Here is a 14835-nt window from a genome sequence, read left to right as displayed (position 1 = left end):
AAGAGCAGCAGCCCAGGTCAGGGTCCTCCCCCCCCCCTATTCGATCAGTTGACATTTTCTCTTAGAAAGAGAGAATGCTTGTCGTCCTGTGAAAAGTCAGCCGGCACTTTCCCCTAGCAAAACAGCTGAAACTGGCACAGGAGCGGCAAGCAGGGTTTCTTTCCCCGGTCAGTTGGCAGCCCTGAGCAGGAACCCTTCGAAGCATGGAAGGAGAGCCTCGAAACACACAAGTGCACGAAGCATGGCGGCGAGCCACAGTGCTCTGCGCCAAGCCTTGGCTTCCACTCGAGGCTTTATTAATCTAATCCTTTTTGGACAGCGGATGCTGATCCCATTTCCCCCTTGGCTTTCTCCGCTGTGTTTGGATTACAAGAGCATGAGGCACCTGCCAGAATGCGATCCGGGATTTGGCTGGGCACCCGTTTTGTTTACTCCATTTATATATCTACTATCCAAAGCTGAACGGACACCTCCACTCTGGCCCAAGCTACAAGCCCCACCGGGGAACTTGGGGGACATACATTGCTCGCATCCGTGGCCCGTAACTCCTGGGGGGCAGCCGCACTCGCCCGTGATGTGGTTGCAAGGCATTCCTGGAGGGCAGTCGCAGCTGGCAGCGCAGTCTTTCCCAAAAGACCCAGGCAGGCAGGCTGTGAGGGGGACACATAAGAACGTTAAGACAAAGCCCTGTCGGATCAGGCCAAAGGGCCCATCTAGTCCAGTTCTCACAGTGGCCAACCAGATGCTCACTATGGGAGCTGTGGGCAACAGTGACTCTCCTCCTTTGTGGTACCCAGAGCTATGCCACCTCCAACCAACAATGGCAACAGGACACCGTCATTGTGGCAAGCAGGCATGGATAGCCTCATCCTCCCTGAAATCATCTAGCCCTCCAAATAGAATACAGTGGTACCTCTACTTACGAATAACTCTACTTACAAATTTTTCTACTTACAAATGGAGCTCCGTCCGCCATCTTGAATGCGGTTTAGATAGGATTTTTTCTTCTTACGAATTTTTAGATAGGGTTGCTTCGACTTACGAATTGTTTCTCCCAATGCATTCCTATGGGATTCGACTTACAAATTTTTTCGACTTACAAATGTGTGTTCAGAATGCATTAAATTCGTAAGTAGAGGTACCACTGTACAAAGAATAAAAATATAACAGTCCAGTGGCTGGATTAGACGAAAGACCATTCTGGACCAGCACCTTGTTCTCAGAACAGCCAACCAAGATGCTTCTGGGAAGCCCACAAGAAGGGCCTTGAGTGCAACAGCGCCCTCTCTACTTGTGACGCCAGCAACTGGTGTTCGGAAGCATGGCACTGACAGTGGAGCAAGAGCTGTTGTGGCTAGCAGCCCTTTCCTCCACAAACTTCTCCAGCCTTCTTTTAAAGCCATCGAAGTTGGTGGCCATCGCCTGGCATTCTGCTCTGGACACAGAAGCAGAAGCAAGTGCCAGGCTGCCAGATCAAGCCACAGGCCCATCTAGTCTGGTATCCTTCCCTCACGGGTGGCCAACCAGACACCCCTGCGGGAAGCCCACAAGCAGGGCCTTGAGTGCAACAGCGGCTCTCCCCATTTGTGGTTCCCAGCAGCTGGTGGGACCCAAAGCAGTAGGCTCCGTGCCAGGGGTAATGGAAACTGAGCCAGCCTTTTTCATGCCATCCAAGAAGGAAACTAAGCAGAGCAGCAGAGGGTTGAGGGGCGGGGTGGAGCCTCTGGGGGGAAAGGGCTTCAGTTTTCTGTGGAATCGGCTTGTTTTCTGGAACATGCTTGTTTTCCCAACTGGGTGGTCTCCTAAACGAAAAGCTGTTAGCAAGCCAATCGTCTTTCCTAGGAAAGCCCATACCCACTTAAACCTGGCTGTTCTCCCACATCATATTACCCCCACCACCACCACCAATGTAGCATTTTATGATGGTGTCATTCAATCCTTGCATCTTAACCAGGATTCAGAAAGACCACAGCAGCAGGTTAGTCAATTCTACTGGAGCAGAAGGAGGAAAAAAAAAGGGGAGTAGATTGATGGCAGGTAGGTGGGGAAACAAGAGGGGCCAGCCATGTGTCAATTAACTGATTATCAGGTGGCATGTAGTCTATGGTTACCATAATTTTTTCAGTGAATCCAGGAACACTTTTTTTTGGGTGGGGATGGTGAGGCAAAAGAACCTGGGCCCAAGCACACATGCATATTGTATAAAGGTGCAAAGACCTTCTTTCACACCCTGTGAAACATAAATGTGCAGTTTTTTTAAAAAAAGTGGGCAACGGCGCACCACCCGCCCACGACTTCAAGCCTTCCCTGATCTCTTTCCTCCTTCCCCCTTTGTTTTGACAGATCAGGGGAGACTCGGGAGTCACGGGCGGCCGTTGCCCAGGAGGGGCCAGCCTGGTAGTACAGTTGGCTCTGGCTGGCTTCAGGAGCTGCTCGCTGCTGTGGCACAGGAAAAATGGCAGGTGCCACGGCAGCGAGCAGCTCCTGAAGCCAGCCAGAGCCAACTGTGCTACCAGGCTGGCTCCGGGTTGCTGAGGCTGCCGCTGCCACGTTTCCCAGGGACAGATTTGCAAATCTGGGGACATTCCGGGGACGGAATTTGTCCAGGAACAGATTAGCAAATCCGGGGACTGTCCCCAGGAACTGGGGACGTCTGGTAACCCTAGTGTAGTCCCCCCCTGCATGGCTTGAAATTGAACCCGTGCAGGCACAGTGCTGAATGCTAGAGCTTGCAAAAGGCTGTGCCTGGGGCTATGTCCAGGATTGTTGTAGGTGCTGGCCATCAGTGGTGCCTGCAAGCCTTCCCTCCTTTCAGCCCAGCCACATTGTCATGTGCCTCAACACTTAATGTCTTATGTCAGGCAATCAGGAGTGGCTTGGCCCCAGCCAGCCTCATAGGCCGGAAGGGGAGGGCTAGAGGGCCGCATTAGGTCTGTGGGCTGGAGGTTCCTTGCCACAACAGGGGCTCAAGAGGCCTTATGCACTGTGCCCCCAGAGCAGTTTGCCAAAGGAGACATCCGCTAGCCCAGGCACCCCCAAACTTTGGCCCTCCAGATGTTCTGGCCTACAACTCCCATGATCCCTAGCTAAGAGGACCAGTGGTCAGGGATGATGGGAATTGTAGTCCAAAACATCTGGAGGGCCGAAGTTTGGGGATGCCTGCGCTAGCCTATTCTCTGCAGCACACCAGTGCCTCCACAGGCTGGAGGTGTTATTGCAACTACCTTGCAATACCACCTCCAGCCAGTGGGGGCAGTGAAGGGCTGCAGATACTAAGGAAAACGAGTTCTGGCTGGTCCTATAAAATCACTGACTCCAGCCCATCTCTCAAGTTTGAGCAAATGGTCACTCACCAGGCAGCAACGGAGCACAACCTCGTTTACCTGCTCGGCTGCTTGCATACGGGCTCACCTACCTGGCCACTATAATAGCTGGCAGCTCCCTCACCTTTATCACAGTGATGTCCTCTCCACCCTGGCGGGCAATCGCAGGCCCCTGTGATGTGGTGGCAGGCAACACCATGCTCGCAGTCGCACCGCTGCTTGCATTGTTCCCCGTAGGTGCCCTCAGGGCAAGCTGCAAAAGAGAAGAAACGGCTGGGGTGCTTCATTCATGAATGCATTCTGATCTAGAATCTGATCAAAACAAACATACTGATCAAAAGCCCCCCACTTTCAAGAAGCTGTTAAACCATCCCTCCCCGCCCCCCACGCCAAATTCATAACATAGAATCATAGAATTGTAGAGTTTCAAAGGGACCCCAAGGGAGAAGGGCGGAGCCAGGATGGAATCTAGCAAGTATGAAATGCAGCTGATGAGTCCGGAGGTGTGATTGACAGCAAATGAATGCTTATCAGAGCTGTTCCAAAGGTTATCAGCATCTCAAATTTAGGTACAGTCATACCTCTTGTTACGAATGCTGCGGGTTGCGTACGACACGGGATACGTACGCGCCAAACCCAGAAGTACCAGAACGGGTTACTTCCGGGTTTGGTGGTTCACGCATGCGTGGACGCGACAAATGACGCCATGCGCAGAAGCATGCCATGCACATGTGCAGGCACAACGCTTCATGTTGCGTTCTGCTCATGTTGCGTACGGGGCTCCGGAACGGATCCTGTACACAACATGAGGTACCACTGTACTGACTGGGTGCGTACCACAATGTGGCATTACAGGTCAGATCCGGAGCAGGAAACCCGGGGCGTTCCAGACATAGTTGGATGTTCAACTACCACCAGCCCCAGCCAGCATTGTCATCATCATCATCATCATCACCATCATCATTTTTCATTTGTATACCATCTTTCTATCTTACAATACCAAAGGCGGTTTACAAGCTGGAGAAACAAAAAATGTATACCTTATAACAATCTAATGCCATACAAAAATGTGATCATAAAACAAAACTTTAAAATAAGCAACCTATATCAAAAAAGTAACTTTCAACGATCGTTAGAATAGTATATAATAATAATAATAATAATAATAATAATAATAATAATAATATCAACATATAAAAGTTAAACAGAAATCCACTCAACAGTTACAATAATTTCTAAACTATAATCAATAGAACAACGGCAAGCCACAGTACATAAAATAATACAATTCAAATTGAGAAGCAGAGACTAGAGACTGCTGGACTCCCACTTCCATCTGCCTTGACCATTGGGCATGCTGGTTGGGGCTGACCGAAGCCACCGGCCAGCACTATCTGTAGGGCACCACTTTGGCTACCCCTGGCTTACAGCATCCTTGAAGAGCAACGTTGGCTGTCAAGGATGCCGAAACAGGAGCCACACTTGCTACGCTGCAACTTTTCGTCGCGGCAGCTGCTGTGTTTGTGCAACTCTTAACTTCAACATTCAGTTTCCAATTCCTGCCTGCGCCCCTCAAGAGCTGTGGTGTGTGTGTGTGTGTGTGTGTGTGTGTGTGTGTGTGTGTGTGGTTTAAAAAAGAACCCTCTTCTTTAAAGTTCTGCGTTAAACTTCCGATGACAGATAAAACAGCAAATTCCAACTACTGGAGCCGATCTTGCTAAATACCCTGGATCATGGTGAGATTGTCCTGGCATCCGAGCTCTGCTGGCTCAAGCCAGAAATAACACTTCCAATCTTATTTGGCACTGTTTGGGGAGAGCTTTTCACACCCGGATAAGAAGGGGGGGGAGTGTGTTTTGATTTCTAATTTCTGCAGCTTCTTCACTTTCTGCCCAAGTCAGCGCCCTCCTCGGGTTGCCAAGATTCCCAGCGGAATTCTTTTGCGGAGAACATTCTGCTCCAAAGCTCCCAAATAGGGGAAAGAGAAGTATCTCATGTCAGTCGCATGGGCTTGCTGTCCCTAAGTAAGTGATAGTCTCCAGTTCAGGGGGTTGGACTAGATGGCCCTTGGGGTCCCTTCCAACTCAACAATTCTAAGATTTTATAACTCCCTTTCCCGCTTGAGCTTCCCAAAAGGAAGCATGTCCTGCCCCCTTGGAACAAATGACAAACTGAACGGAATGACTTGGGCCCATAACACAGGGTTGGCAAAACTTTTTTTCCCCCAGCCCATAGGCCATGTTCCTTTCTGGGCAACCTATGAGGGACCACGTGCCAGCCGTGGGTGGGACCGATGGCAAAAGAGGGCGGAGCAACAGGTGTAAATTGTACTTTTGTACAGCAGACAGGTTTCTACACACATTCACAGACAGCCCCATCTCTTTCTCCCCATCCAGACAAGCAAATAGGCATTATAAGAGTTCAAGGGCCCATTCCAGCCAGGCAAAAACACCCAGAGAACATCCAAAGCAGGGCCAGTGAGGGGTGTGCCATAGGGAAAGTCTCCAGGGCCAGGCAGAGAGATCTGGAGGGCCACAGTTGGACCTCAGACCTGAATTGTCCCACCCCTTGGTGTCATGCTTTGGAAATTATATGAATGAAAGGAAGACTGAAAGACAAGAGGACGGAGGGGGTGGGGGAATCAAAACAGACACATCAATAGATTCTGGTGGTATTCACCATTTCATGCAGCAAACATTTGCCAGGCGAAAGGACAGTTTCCTTGCCCTGGGCACAGAGCGGCTTGGAAGCCGTTCATCACGGAACTGAAACGCAGCAAAATCAACACTGGGGCACAGGCTCAGGAGCTTGGCTGCGCTCCCGGTGCTTGCCAGTTTCCGAGCAGGGCAGCCGGTAACCCGAGTCGGGCAGCTCGCCTTACAACACACGTGAGGTTGCCCCAAGGGCACGCCAACTCCACTCAAACCTCCTGAGCTGGCTCTCGCCTCAGACAGAAGGCGAAAATGGCCACGGTCCAAGGCAAACACAGAAAGGGTAAAATGCAAGGTAGGCTGGCTCGGGAACGGCGCCGAGCCGGCCGTTTGGAACGGCACCTTCCGCAGCCTCGTTCCCGGTGCTTTCACGGCGGCTGGGGGAGGCGGGCGCGTAATTGAAACCAGATTCGGGCAATGCCAGTTGCAATTTGCACTGGGAAATTCCAAATGGATGTGAAGAGGAACCCCAGTCTCGGTTTAGGAAAAGCCTTTCAAGCATTTTACATGGATTTTTTAAAAAAATCACAGTCTACATTTGAAATTTGCTTGTTTTGATCAATGTAATAAATTGTTTTGATCAGTGTAATAAATTGTTTTCTACCTGCTTTTAAAATTGCTTGTTTGGTGTTAAAACACTTTGCCGAAATAGTTATGGAGGCAGCCCTGTATGCATGAATGTGGGCAGAGGAGGGCAAGCAGGACAACACAAGGGTCTGGGAACCAAGCATTGTGAGGAACTGAAGAGGAAGATGGGGGTGTTTAGCCAGGAGAAGAGGAGACTCAGAGAGGATAGGACATTAGGACACACAAGATAGAGCAAGCTTGTTTTTTGCTGCTGCTCCAGTATGGGGAGGACCTGAACCAGCGGATTCAAATTACAAGAAATGAGATTCCAAGTGAACATTAGGAAGAACTTTCCGATGGTAAGAGCTGTTCAATAGTGGAATGGGCACCCTCAGAAGGTGGTGGCCTCTACTTCCTTGGAATGTTTTTAAGTAGAGGTTGGGTGGCCATCTGTCATGGATTCTTTAGCTGTGATTCCTTTAGCATTGCACAGGGTTGGGCTAAATGACCCTCAGGTGCAACTTCCATCTCTACAGTTCTGCAACTCCATGAAACAATTTAATCGGCATATCCACCAAAATCCACCAGTCCCAGGGTGGGGGGAAATAAAAATGGTTATTTTACCATGATTCTGCAGAGGCTAAAGTAATAACAAGTACAGTATAGTCATACCTCAGAAGTCGAACGGAATCCATTCTGGAAGTCCATTCGACTTCCAAAACGTTCAGAAACCAAGGTGCGACTTCTGATTGGCTGCAGGAAGCTCCTGCAGCCAATCAGAAGCTGTGTCGGACGTTCAGGTTCCAAAGAATGTTTGCAAACTGTTCACTCACTTCTTGGTTTACAGCATTTGGGAACCAAATTTGTTCCAAGTTGCAAGGCGTTCATTAACCAAGGTACAACTGTGATAATCAAATTATATTAAAAGGCCTCAAAGAAATAAAAATATTCTTTAAGTCCACTTATTTATTGAAGGTTGCTTTACTGCTCATTTCAGAGGGTGCAATGTGGATTTTAAACTCTGTTTCTTACATATTGTTAGGTTTGTTGTGTCATTACTTTGCACCATGCCTCATGAAGGAGATGCCTATTGTAAGGATGTTCGTAAGTTTTAATGAAAGAAAACATAAAATATTCTACTTACGGCTTTGGCACTTCTCTCCTGTCCAGCCGCTGCGGCAAAGGCAGCGCCCAGCCTGCCGGTCACACAAGCCCTCGTTCAGGCAATTGCAGCTCCCCTGGCAATTGACACCGTATTTCCCTTGGGTGCACTCTAAGGGAAAGAGACCTTTTCAGATGAGCCTTCCCGTCAAAATGCAGGTGCGCAGGGTGGGAACGCGAGTTGAATGCCTCCCCCCTCCAATGCAAAATACATGATAAATATCCATGCCAGTAGAAAAGTAGCGTATTGAGGTTATGTAGCCCAACCTCCCTTAGAGATCTGTTTTCTACATGCAAGGAGGCTTACTGTAGCTAGGGATGGCTTAAGAGTTTGCATCACATCACTTCTGATTCTGTTCACCCATAAATCCATCCTGTGAGGGAACGCCGCCTCCATGCTGGAAAAGGTTCCCCATCCCCGGCTTAAATTATTGCACCAGAGAGTTCCGCAGGTGGGGTGCCGATGGATGGGAGCGTTGGGTTATTGGGGGGGGGGGCTAAACAGGTGGCACCATCCTTAAAGCATCTGTTCTGGCTAGCCCATCTACTACCAAGCCATATTCCAGGTTCTTGTATTCATCTGCAAAACTCTGAACAACTTAGGTCCAGGGTACCTTATCCCCAATCACTGGGATCTCCTTCAGGAGCTTTCCCCTAAACTCTACCCTTAAAGAATCTAAAGAATTAATTTCCTTCCAGTTCACAGCAGCTAGACTAATTATTGCCCAACAAAGGAAGGAAACCTGTAATATACCAATAGAGACTTGGGTTAATCAGATCTGGAGCATTGCACAGACCATCGGCAACTAATCAAGGGCATCTCCAAAAAAGATATCTTTGACACGATCTGGTCTCCCTGTTTTTCCCTTATTGAAGAAGAACAGGAGATTTTAATGCCATCAGCATCCCACAGGTGTCTGTGGAGGGGTTATATTGATTGAAAATGTCTAGCCAACCAGATCGATAGTTGGGTTTGCAAACAATAATAAAAAAGGAGCGTTCCCCAAATTTGGGAGGCTCGTTTGACAACAGCAAGAAGAAATAGCCTTTAGTATCATGAGCAAGGCCTTGTGGCATACTCTGCCAGCAAAAGTTCAGAAGGCACCTTCTGTTTCAAATTATAGATATCCAATTGTTATTTTTCATTTTCCTTCAGGCTGGTTCCAATTTTAACCTCTTCATATGGGAGGAGCAAGAGGATGGCCGGTGAACAGCTCCTTCAAGCTGCTCCTCTGATAAGTTTTTAACTTATTCTATTTTTATTTTATTACTTTTTTGGCCCATTGATTTGTATCGCTTTTCAAAAATTTTTTTACAGATGAACATCAAATAGAACTACTATACAGTAGTTCTAATTTAATACAAATCTAAAAGTTGACTTCTCACCCCACTTCCATGATGTTTTTCTTCCCTCCCTTACCCAGTGCTCAGTGTAATGTACATTTCATAATTCTGTTTCAATACTTGAAATATTTTAGCGTTTTATCACTTTATCACTTCTTCATTTCCCCTTGGCTGTACATTTTTCAATCCCCACATAGAATTTTATTCAACTTTAACATATTCCCAAAATGTCAAGCAGGGTTACTCTTCGCTTTGCCAGCCCACAAAAAATCATTGGTTATATATCAATATTCCACAAATGAAACTTATTCCTCCTGCTATTTTACATAAGAAAAAGTCCGACTGGTAAATAAGAAATCCCCTTCAGCCACAACATTCCATTCCCGCTCCTTTATTTTATTGCTTTTAACATTTTAACACGTTCCTCGTATCTAAGCAACATAGTAAGCATTCCCATAGTGCTTTTTTATTGTGCAGTTTTATGTATAATTGTTTTAAGTAGTTTTGTTACTTACAGTCGTACCTTGGTTTTTGAACAGCTTTGTTCTTGAACGTTTTGGCTCCCGAACGCCGCAAACCCAGAAGTGACTTTTCCGGTTTGCGAACTACTTTTGGAAGCTGAACGTCCGACGGAGCTTCCGCAGCTTCCGATTGGCTGCAGGAGCTTCCTGCAGCCAATCAGAAGCTGGGCTTTGGTTTCTGGATGTTTTGGAAGTCAAACAGACTTCCGGAACTGATTCTGTTCAACTTCAAAGGTATGACTGTATTTATGAATAACGAGAGAGAAATTTATTATATTATTGTTATTATTGCAAAAAAGAAGCAGATTACCCTGTTCGCAGGCCAGTCCTGTCCAGCCTTCGGGACACATGCAGCTCCCAGTGACTGCATCACATGCCCCGCCATTTTGACAAAGACACTGCTGTTGGCAGCTTGCTCCAAAGGAGCCATCGGGACACACTGAGAAAAAAAAGGAATAGCAACCAGATCAGATCACAGCTGAAATAAATTTCCAGTGGCAACAAAAAGGGACACAGAATCCCAATTGTTTAAGCCACAGGCTTGGCGCCCATAGGCAACGAATTTGCCCACCAGTAGCTCCTACGAAGCCCACAAAAGGTAAAGGCCCCTTTGGAAATCCGCAACGCGCAAGAAGCTGCTTGCTCTCCATGCTCAGTTCCTGCTTGCACTCCTTCAGCCTCTCCAACATTGAACAACACATGGACGCATTTCATTGGATGCCAGGATTGGACACGCACGGCCACTCACCCTTTCATTCTGAACAGAGGAGAGGTGCGAATAGTATTTTTCTGTGAGCAGAACAGGTCTCTTTCCCCCATGGATTGCGAGGTGGGAAATGCCCACTTCATTTTCAGGTCCTGCCTCTTCGCCCCAGCACATACAGAATTATATTTGTATGCTGCTTTTCCACAGTTCAAACCTTGCTCTAGGCGGCTCGCAACATGGAAGCAATACATAACTACAGCATAACAAATGTCAAAGGTAAAGGGACCCCTGTTAGGTCCAGTGATGACCGACTCTGGGGTTGCGACGCTCATCTCGCTTTACCGACCGAAGGAGCCGGTGTACAGCTTCCGGGTCATGTGGCCAGCATGACTAAGCCGCTTCTGGGGAACCAGAGCAGCGCACGGAAACGCTGTTTACCTTCCCGCTGTAGCGGTTCCTATTTATCTACTTGCACTTTGACGTGCTTTCAAACTGCTAGGTTGGCAGGAGCTGGGACCGAGCAACGGGAGCTCACCCCGTCGCGGGGATTCGAACTGCTGACCTTCTGATTGGCAAGCCCTAGGCTCAGTGGTTTAGACCACAGCGCCACCCGCGTCCCAATATAACAAATGTAGTCATAAGCAATAAATTTAAAAAAGCATTTCGAAAAACACAACCAGACTGAACAGTTTATGCATTGACACATGACGAAACCCTTCAGATAACAGCCTAGCTGAAGAGTCTGTTCAGCAGCCTCAGCTTCTGTGGTAGGAGTCAGTCAGGGCTCCACCCTCCCAGATCAGGTGGAAAAGGCCTGCAAGGCAGGGAGCAGGTCTTCTTCCTTCCAGGACTCGTAGCCAAAATGGTCTGCAAGTGATGCTAATGTCACAAAATACTTCAGTTGGGTTTAATCTTTCCAAAAGTGCCTCTCCCTTTTGTGGATCAATACTTATAGTTTGAACACACACACACACACACACCCCTTTTAGTATTATCTTCTGTAAACTTCAGGGTATCTCTCTCATGCACACATTCCCAATCTACTTTGTTACAAACTGTAGTGCCAAGAATCCCTAAACTGGGCAAAGTCTTTGTTAGGTAGTTTAGGAATGTGTCTATGCGCTTGTGTGTGTGTGTTCCCTAAAACTCCACCACAGATGGAATTTTTGCTGGTCATCGCTTAGAACCAACCCACTAGCAGGAGAGAAGTGAAATAGAGGAAAACATCCTGCATGCTAAGAAGAGTAGAAAAGGAAAGAAAAGGAGAAGTCAAGCTCTGCGGCCAACTAGAAACCGGAGGACAGCAGCACTCACCTGACTTGTGATTCGAGAACACTGCCTCCAACAGAGGAAGCCGAACACAGTTATCATGGCTAGTAGCTATAGAAAGCCTCCTTACTTATTATTAGCGAGCAATACCTTGCTGGCAGGTCTCTCCCATCCATCCAGGTGCGCAGAGGCACCGACCACTCATGTGATCACAGGTGGCCCCATTGGAGCAGCTGCATTCCTGGCTGCAGTTCTCCCCATAGCGGTGAGCCGGGCAAGCTGTAGTGGGAGGGAAGCAGAAAATGAGAGCCAGCACTTTCACGCATGCCCACACTCAGCTGGCAAGGCTGGCACCCAGCACAGGGCACCTACTTTGATTGCAAGTGGGACCGATCCAGCCAGCGGGACAGGTGCAGCGTCCGGTCACGTGATCACAGCGGGCTCCGTTCAGGCACTGGCAGGCCTTGTGACACTCCGTCCCGTAAAACCCATCAGGGCAAGCTGGGGAAAGAAAAACCCACGCGATAAGTCTGGGCACCAATTCATATGAGAGGGTGGTAGAGCAAAGCCACATTCCTTCCTTCCTTCCTTCCTTCCTTCCTTCCTTCCTTCCTTCCTTCCTTCCTTCCTTCCTTCCTTCCTTCCTTCCTTCCTTCCTTCCTTCCTCCCTCCCTCCCTCCCTCCCTCCCTCCCTTCCTCCCTCCCTCCCTCCCTCCCTCCCTTCTTTCTTTCCTTTTTAATTCAGTTAATCTAGATTTTCAAGACAGCCTACAAAAGAAAACCATAAAACAGATCAAAAACCTCCGAGACAAAAGCAACCACAGTGGTACCTCTGGTTAAGAACTTAATTCGTTCCAGAGGGCTGTTCTTAACCTGAAACTGTTCTTAACCTGAAGCACCACTTTAGCTAATGGGGCCTCCTGCTGCCGCCGGGCCGCCGGAGCAAGATTTCTGTTCTCATCCTGAAGCAAAGTTCTTAACCTGAGGTACTATTTCTGGGTTAGCAGAGTTTGTAACCTGAAGCGTTTGTAACCTGAAGCATTTGTAACCCAAGGTATCACTGTATTGCAGCAACAGTAAAGATACAAAAAAGCAGTAGTTATAAAAGCAGTCTTGCCTGGGCAATCTTCTTCTTCTTTTTTTTGAAAATGTCTAAAATATGGTTCTCTGGGCAACCCAGTCATGTGGTGACTTATAAACAACAGCAGCAGCAGCAGCAGCAGCAGCAGCAGCAGCAGCAGCAGCAGCAGCAGCAGCAGCAGCAGCAGCAATAATACAGTGGAACCTCGGTTTATGAACACCTCGGTTTACGAATTTTCGGTTTACGAACGCCGCGGACCCATCTGGAATGGATTAATTCACTTTCCATTACTTTCAATGGGAAAGTTTGCTTCAGTTTATGAATGCTTCAGTTTATGAACAGACTTCCGGAACCAATTACACCCATGCTTCGGGTTAAGTACGCTTTAGGTTGAGTACTCCGCGGACCCGTCTAGAACGGATTAATCCACTTTCCATTACTTTCAATGGGAAAGTTCACTTCAGTTTATGAACGCTTCAGTTTAAGTACTCCGCGGACCGTCTGGAACAGATTAATCCACTTTCCATTACTTTCAATGGGAAAGTTCGCTTCAGTTTATGAACGCTTCAGTTTATGAACAGACTTCCGGAACCAATTGTGTTCATAAACCGAGGTACCACTGTAAAGAAAACCTACAGAGTGACAGGGATATTAAGAGAAGGACCTCTGGTGCCAGGCTTAACAAACAGGTAGGTTCCTTTCTTTAAAAAGAAAAGGAAAAAAGCTAACATTTTCAATGAATGTTTTCCCTCCTAGACCATGAAGAGTCTGCTGTCGTTTGGCAAATGGAGAGGCAGAGAAATGAGTGAGCTGGAGTTTAAATGGACATCCCCTCCAGGGACAAAACCTTCCTGCTGAAAACATTTCTGGGAGAACTATTGGCACAGCCCTCATTTGAAGAGCGACTGGCAGCCTAGCGAGGTAAGCAGATCGAAAGGTCCCTCTGTGAATAGGGGTGGGGAGGATAGTAGTAGTAGTAGTAGTAGTAGTAGTAGTAGTAGTAGTAGTATGAGCAACAAAAGTCCTAGGTTTGGGTTACTTACAACGTTCACAGAAGGTTCCTCTCCAGCCTGGGGTGCAGGTGCAGGCCCCGCTGACGTGGTCGCAGCCAGCCCCGTTGTCACACTGGCACCTGTGACGGCAACTTGGACCAAACCAGCCTTCGGGGCACTCTTGGGAAAAACAGAACACATCAAAACAATGGGGAGGGTGGGGGGGAAAGGGAGAGAGGGGGGTTTTTTAAGAGGATGCAGAGCTGGTGTGTAAAACCACCCAGATGTTCAAGAGGGGAAAGGAGCTTGGTGGGGCCACGATCCTGGATGTTTGATTCCCCTGCTTTGGGAGATGAGGACTCCAAAGCAGAAGGGCATGCAGGGCCAGCCCCAGAACCACTTTCACTGGCCAAGTCTCTGGCCGCAGTGCTGCTATCCTTGGGTGACTCCATTGCACTGGCCCCAGGGAGACTGATGGAATGGGCTGACACCCTTTAACTAAAAAATAATATGGCAGGGTGGGGTTAGTTGGGTGCTGCTGCTATATAAGGCTCAGTCTCAGTTTGATAGCTGCTGAGGCAGACATCAGAGGTCTGCTCTCCCAAAGCACAGTCCGAGTGCCTCCCTGAACCAGTCTTTGCCTTGCCCGAAATCCATGCTCTCCTCACAACAAGCTGCTCCAGTCATGTTCATTCTTAAAGGTTTTGCTTTTCACTCAAAACTAGCATATTTGTTTTACTTACTCCCCAACTTCTTTTGGTTTTATATTGCTTTCAGTGGAAGACTCAGGTGGTCTTTCTGCTGACTGTAATGTTGGTGTTTCCCCCATTCATGTGGCATGAAATGTTCAGGCTTCTTACTACTTCAAAGCATCAGATCTGCCTGGTTTCAGACAGGTAATGTCCGCTGCTTTAGATGCAGTTAAAGGAGGCACACGTCCTATAAACTACCTGTTGCTTTCCATGACAGAACTACCAGCTCTTCTCCTGCTTATTACTTCCATGTTTTCTGCCCCAATTGGCATGAACTTCTCAGACTTTCTACTACTCCTTCAAATGGACAGACTGGCCAAATCTATAATAGAGCAAAGGGTCTCTATCTTATAGGCATTTAAAAAAAGAAAAGAAATATGTACAACCTAATTTCTCTCCTTCCCCTCT

At 47.9% G+C, this 14835-nt stretch overlaps 1 protein-coding gene across 2 annotated transcripts in view; it reads right to left on the bottom strand.

Annotated features, from left to right (window-relative positions):
• The window catches only part of MEGF6 (multiple EGF like domains 6), a 199826-nt gene that overhangs the window by 15580 nt on the left and 169411 nt on the right, over positions 1-14835 (bottom strand). For both annotated transcript variants that reach the window (XM_060276165.1, XM_060276164.1), the window contains 7 exons: positions 13727-13855; positions 11975-12103; positions 11753-11881; positions 9938-10066; positions 7746-7874; positions 3448-3576; positions 522-650 (listed from right to left, as the gene is read on the bottom strand). In XM_060276165.1, the coding sequence (XP_060132148.1) occupies positions 522-650; positions 3448-3576; positions 7746-7874; positions 9938-10066; positions 11753-11881; positions 11975-12103; positions 13727-13855 (903 nt within the window). The remainder of the gene's footprint in view (positions 1-521; positions 651-3447; positions 3577-7745; positions 7875-9937; positions 10067-11752; positions 11882-11974; positions 12104-13726; positions 13856-14835) is intronic.

This window comes from Zootoca vivipara, chromosome 6 (genome assembly GCF_963506605.1).
Source record: "Zootoca vivipara chromosome 6, rZooViv1.1, whole genome shotgun sequence".
NCBI classification, from domain to species: Eukaryota; Metazoa; Chordata; class Lepidosauria; order Squamata; family Lacertidae; genus Zootoca; species Zootoca vivipara.
Note: the sequence above shows the minus strand (reverse complement) of the source record. Positions and strands in the feature narration are given on the sequence as shown.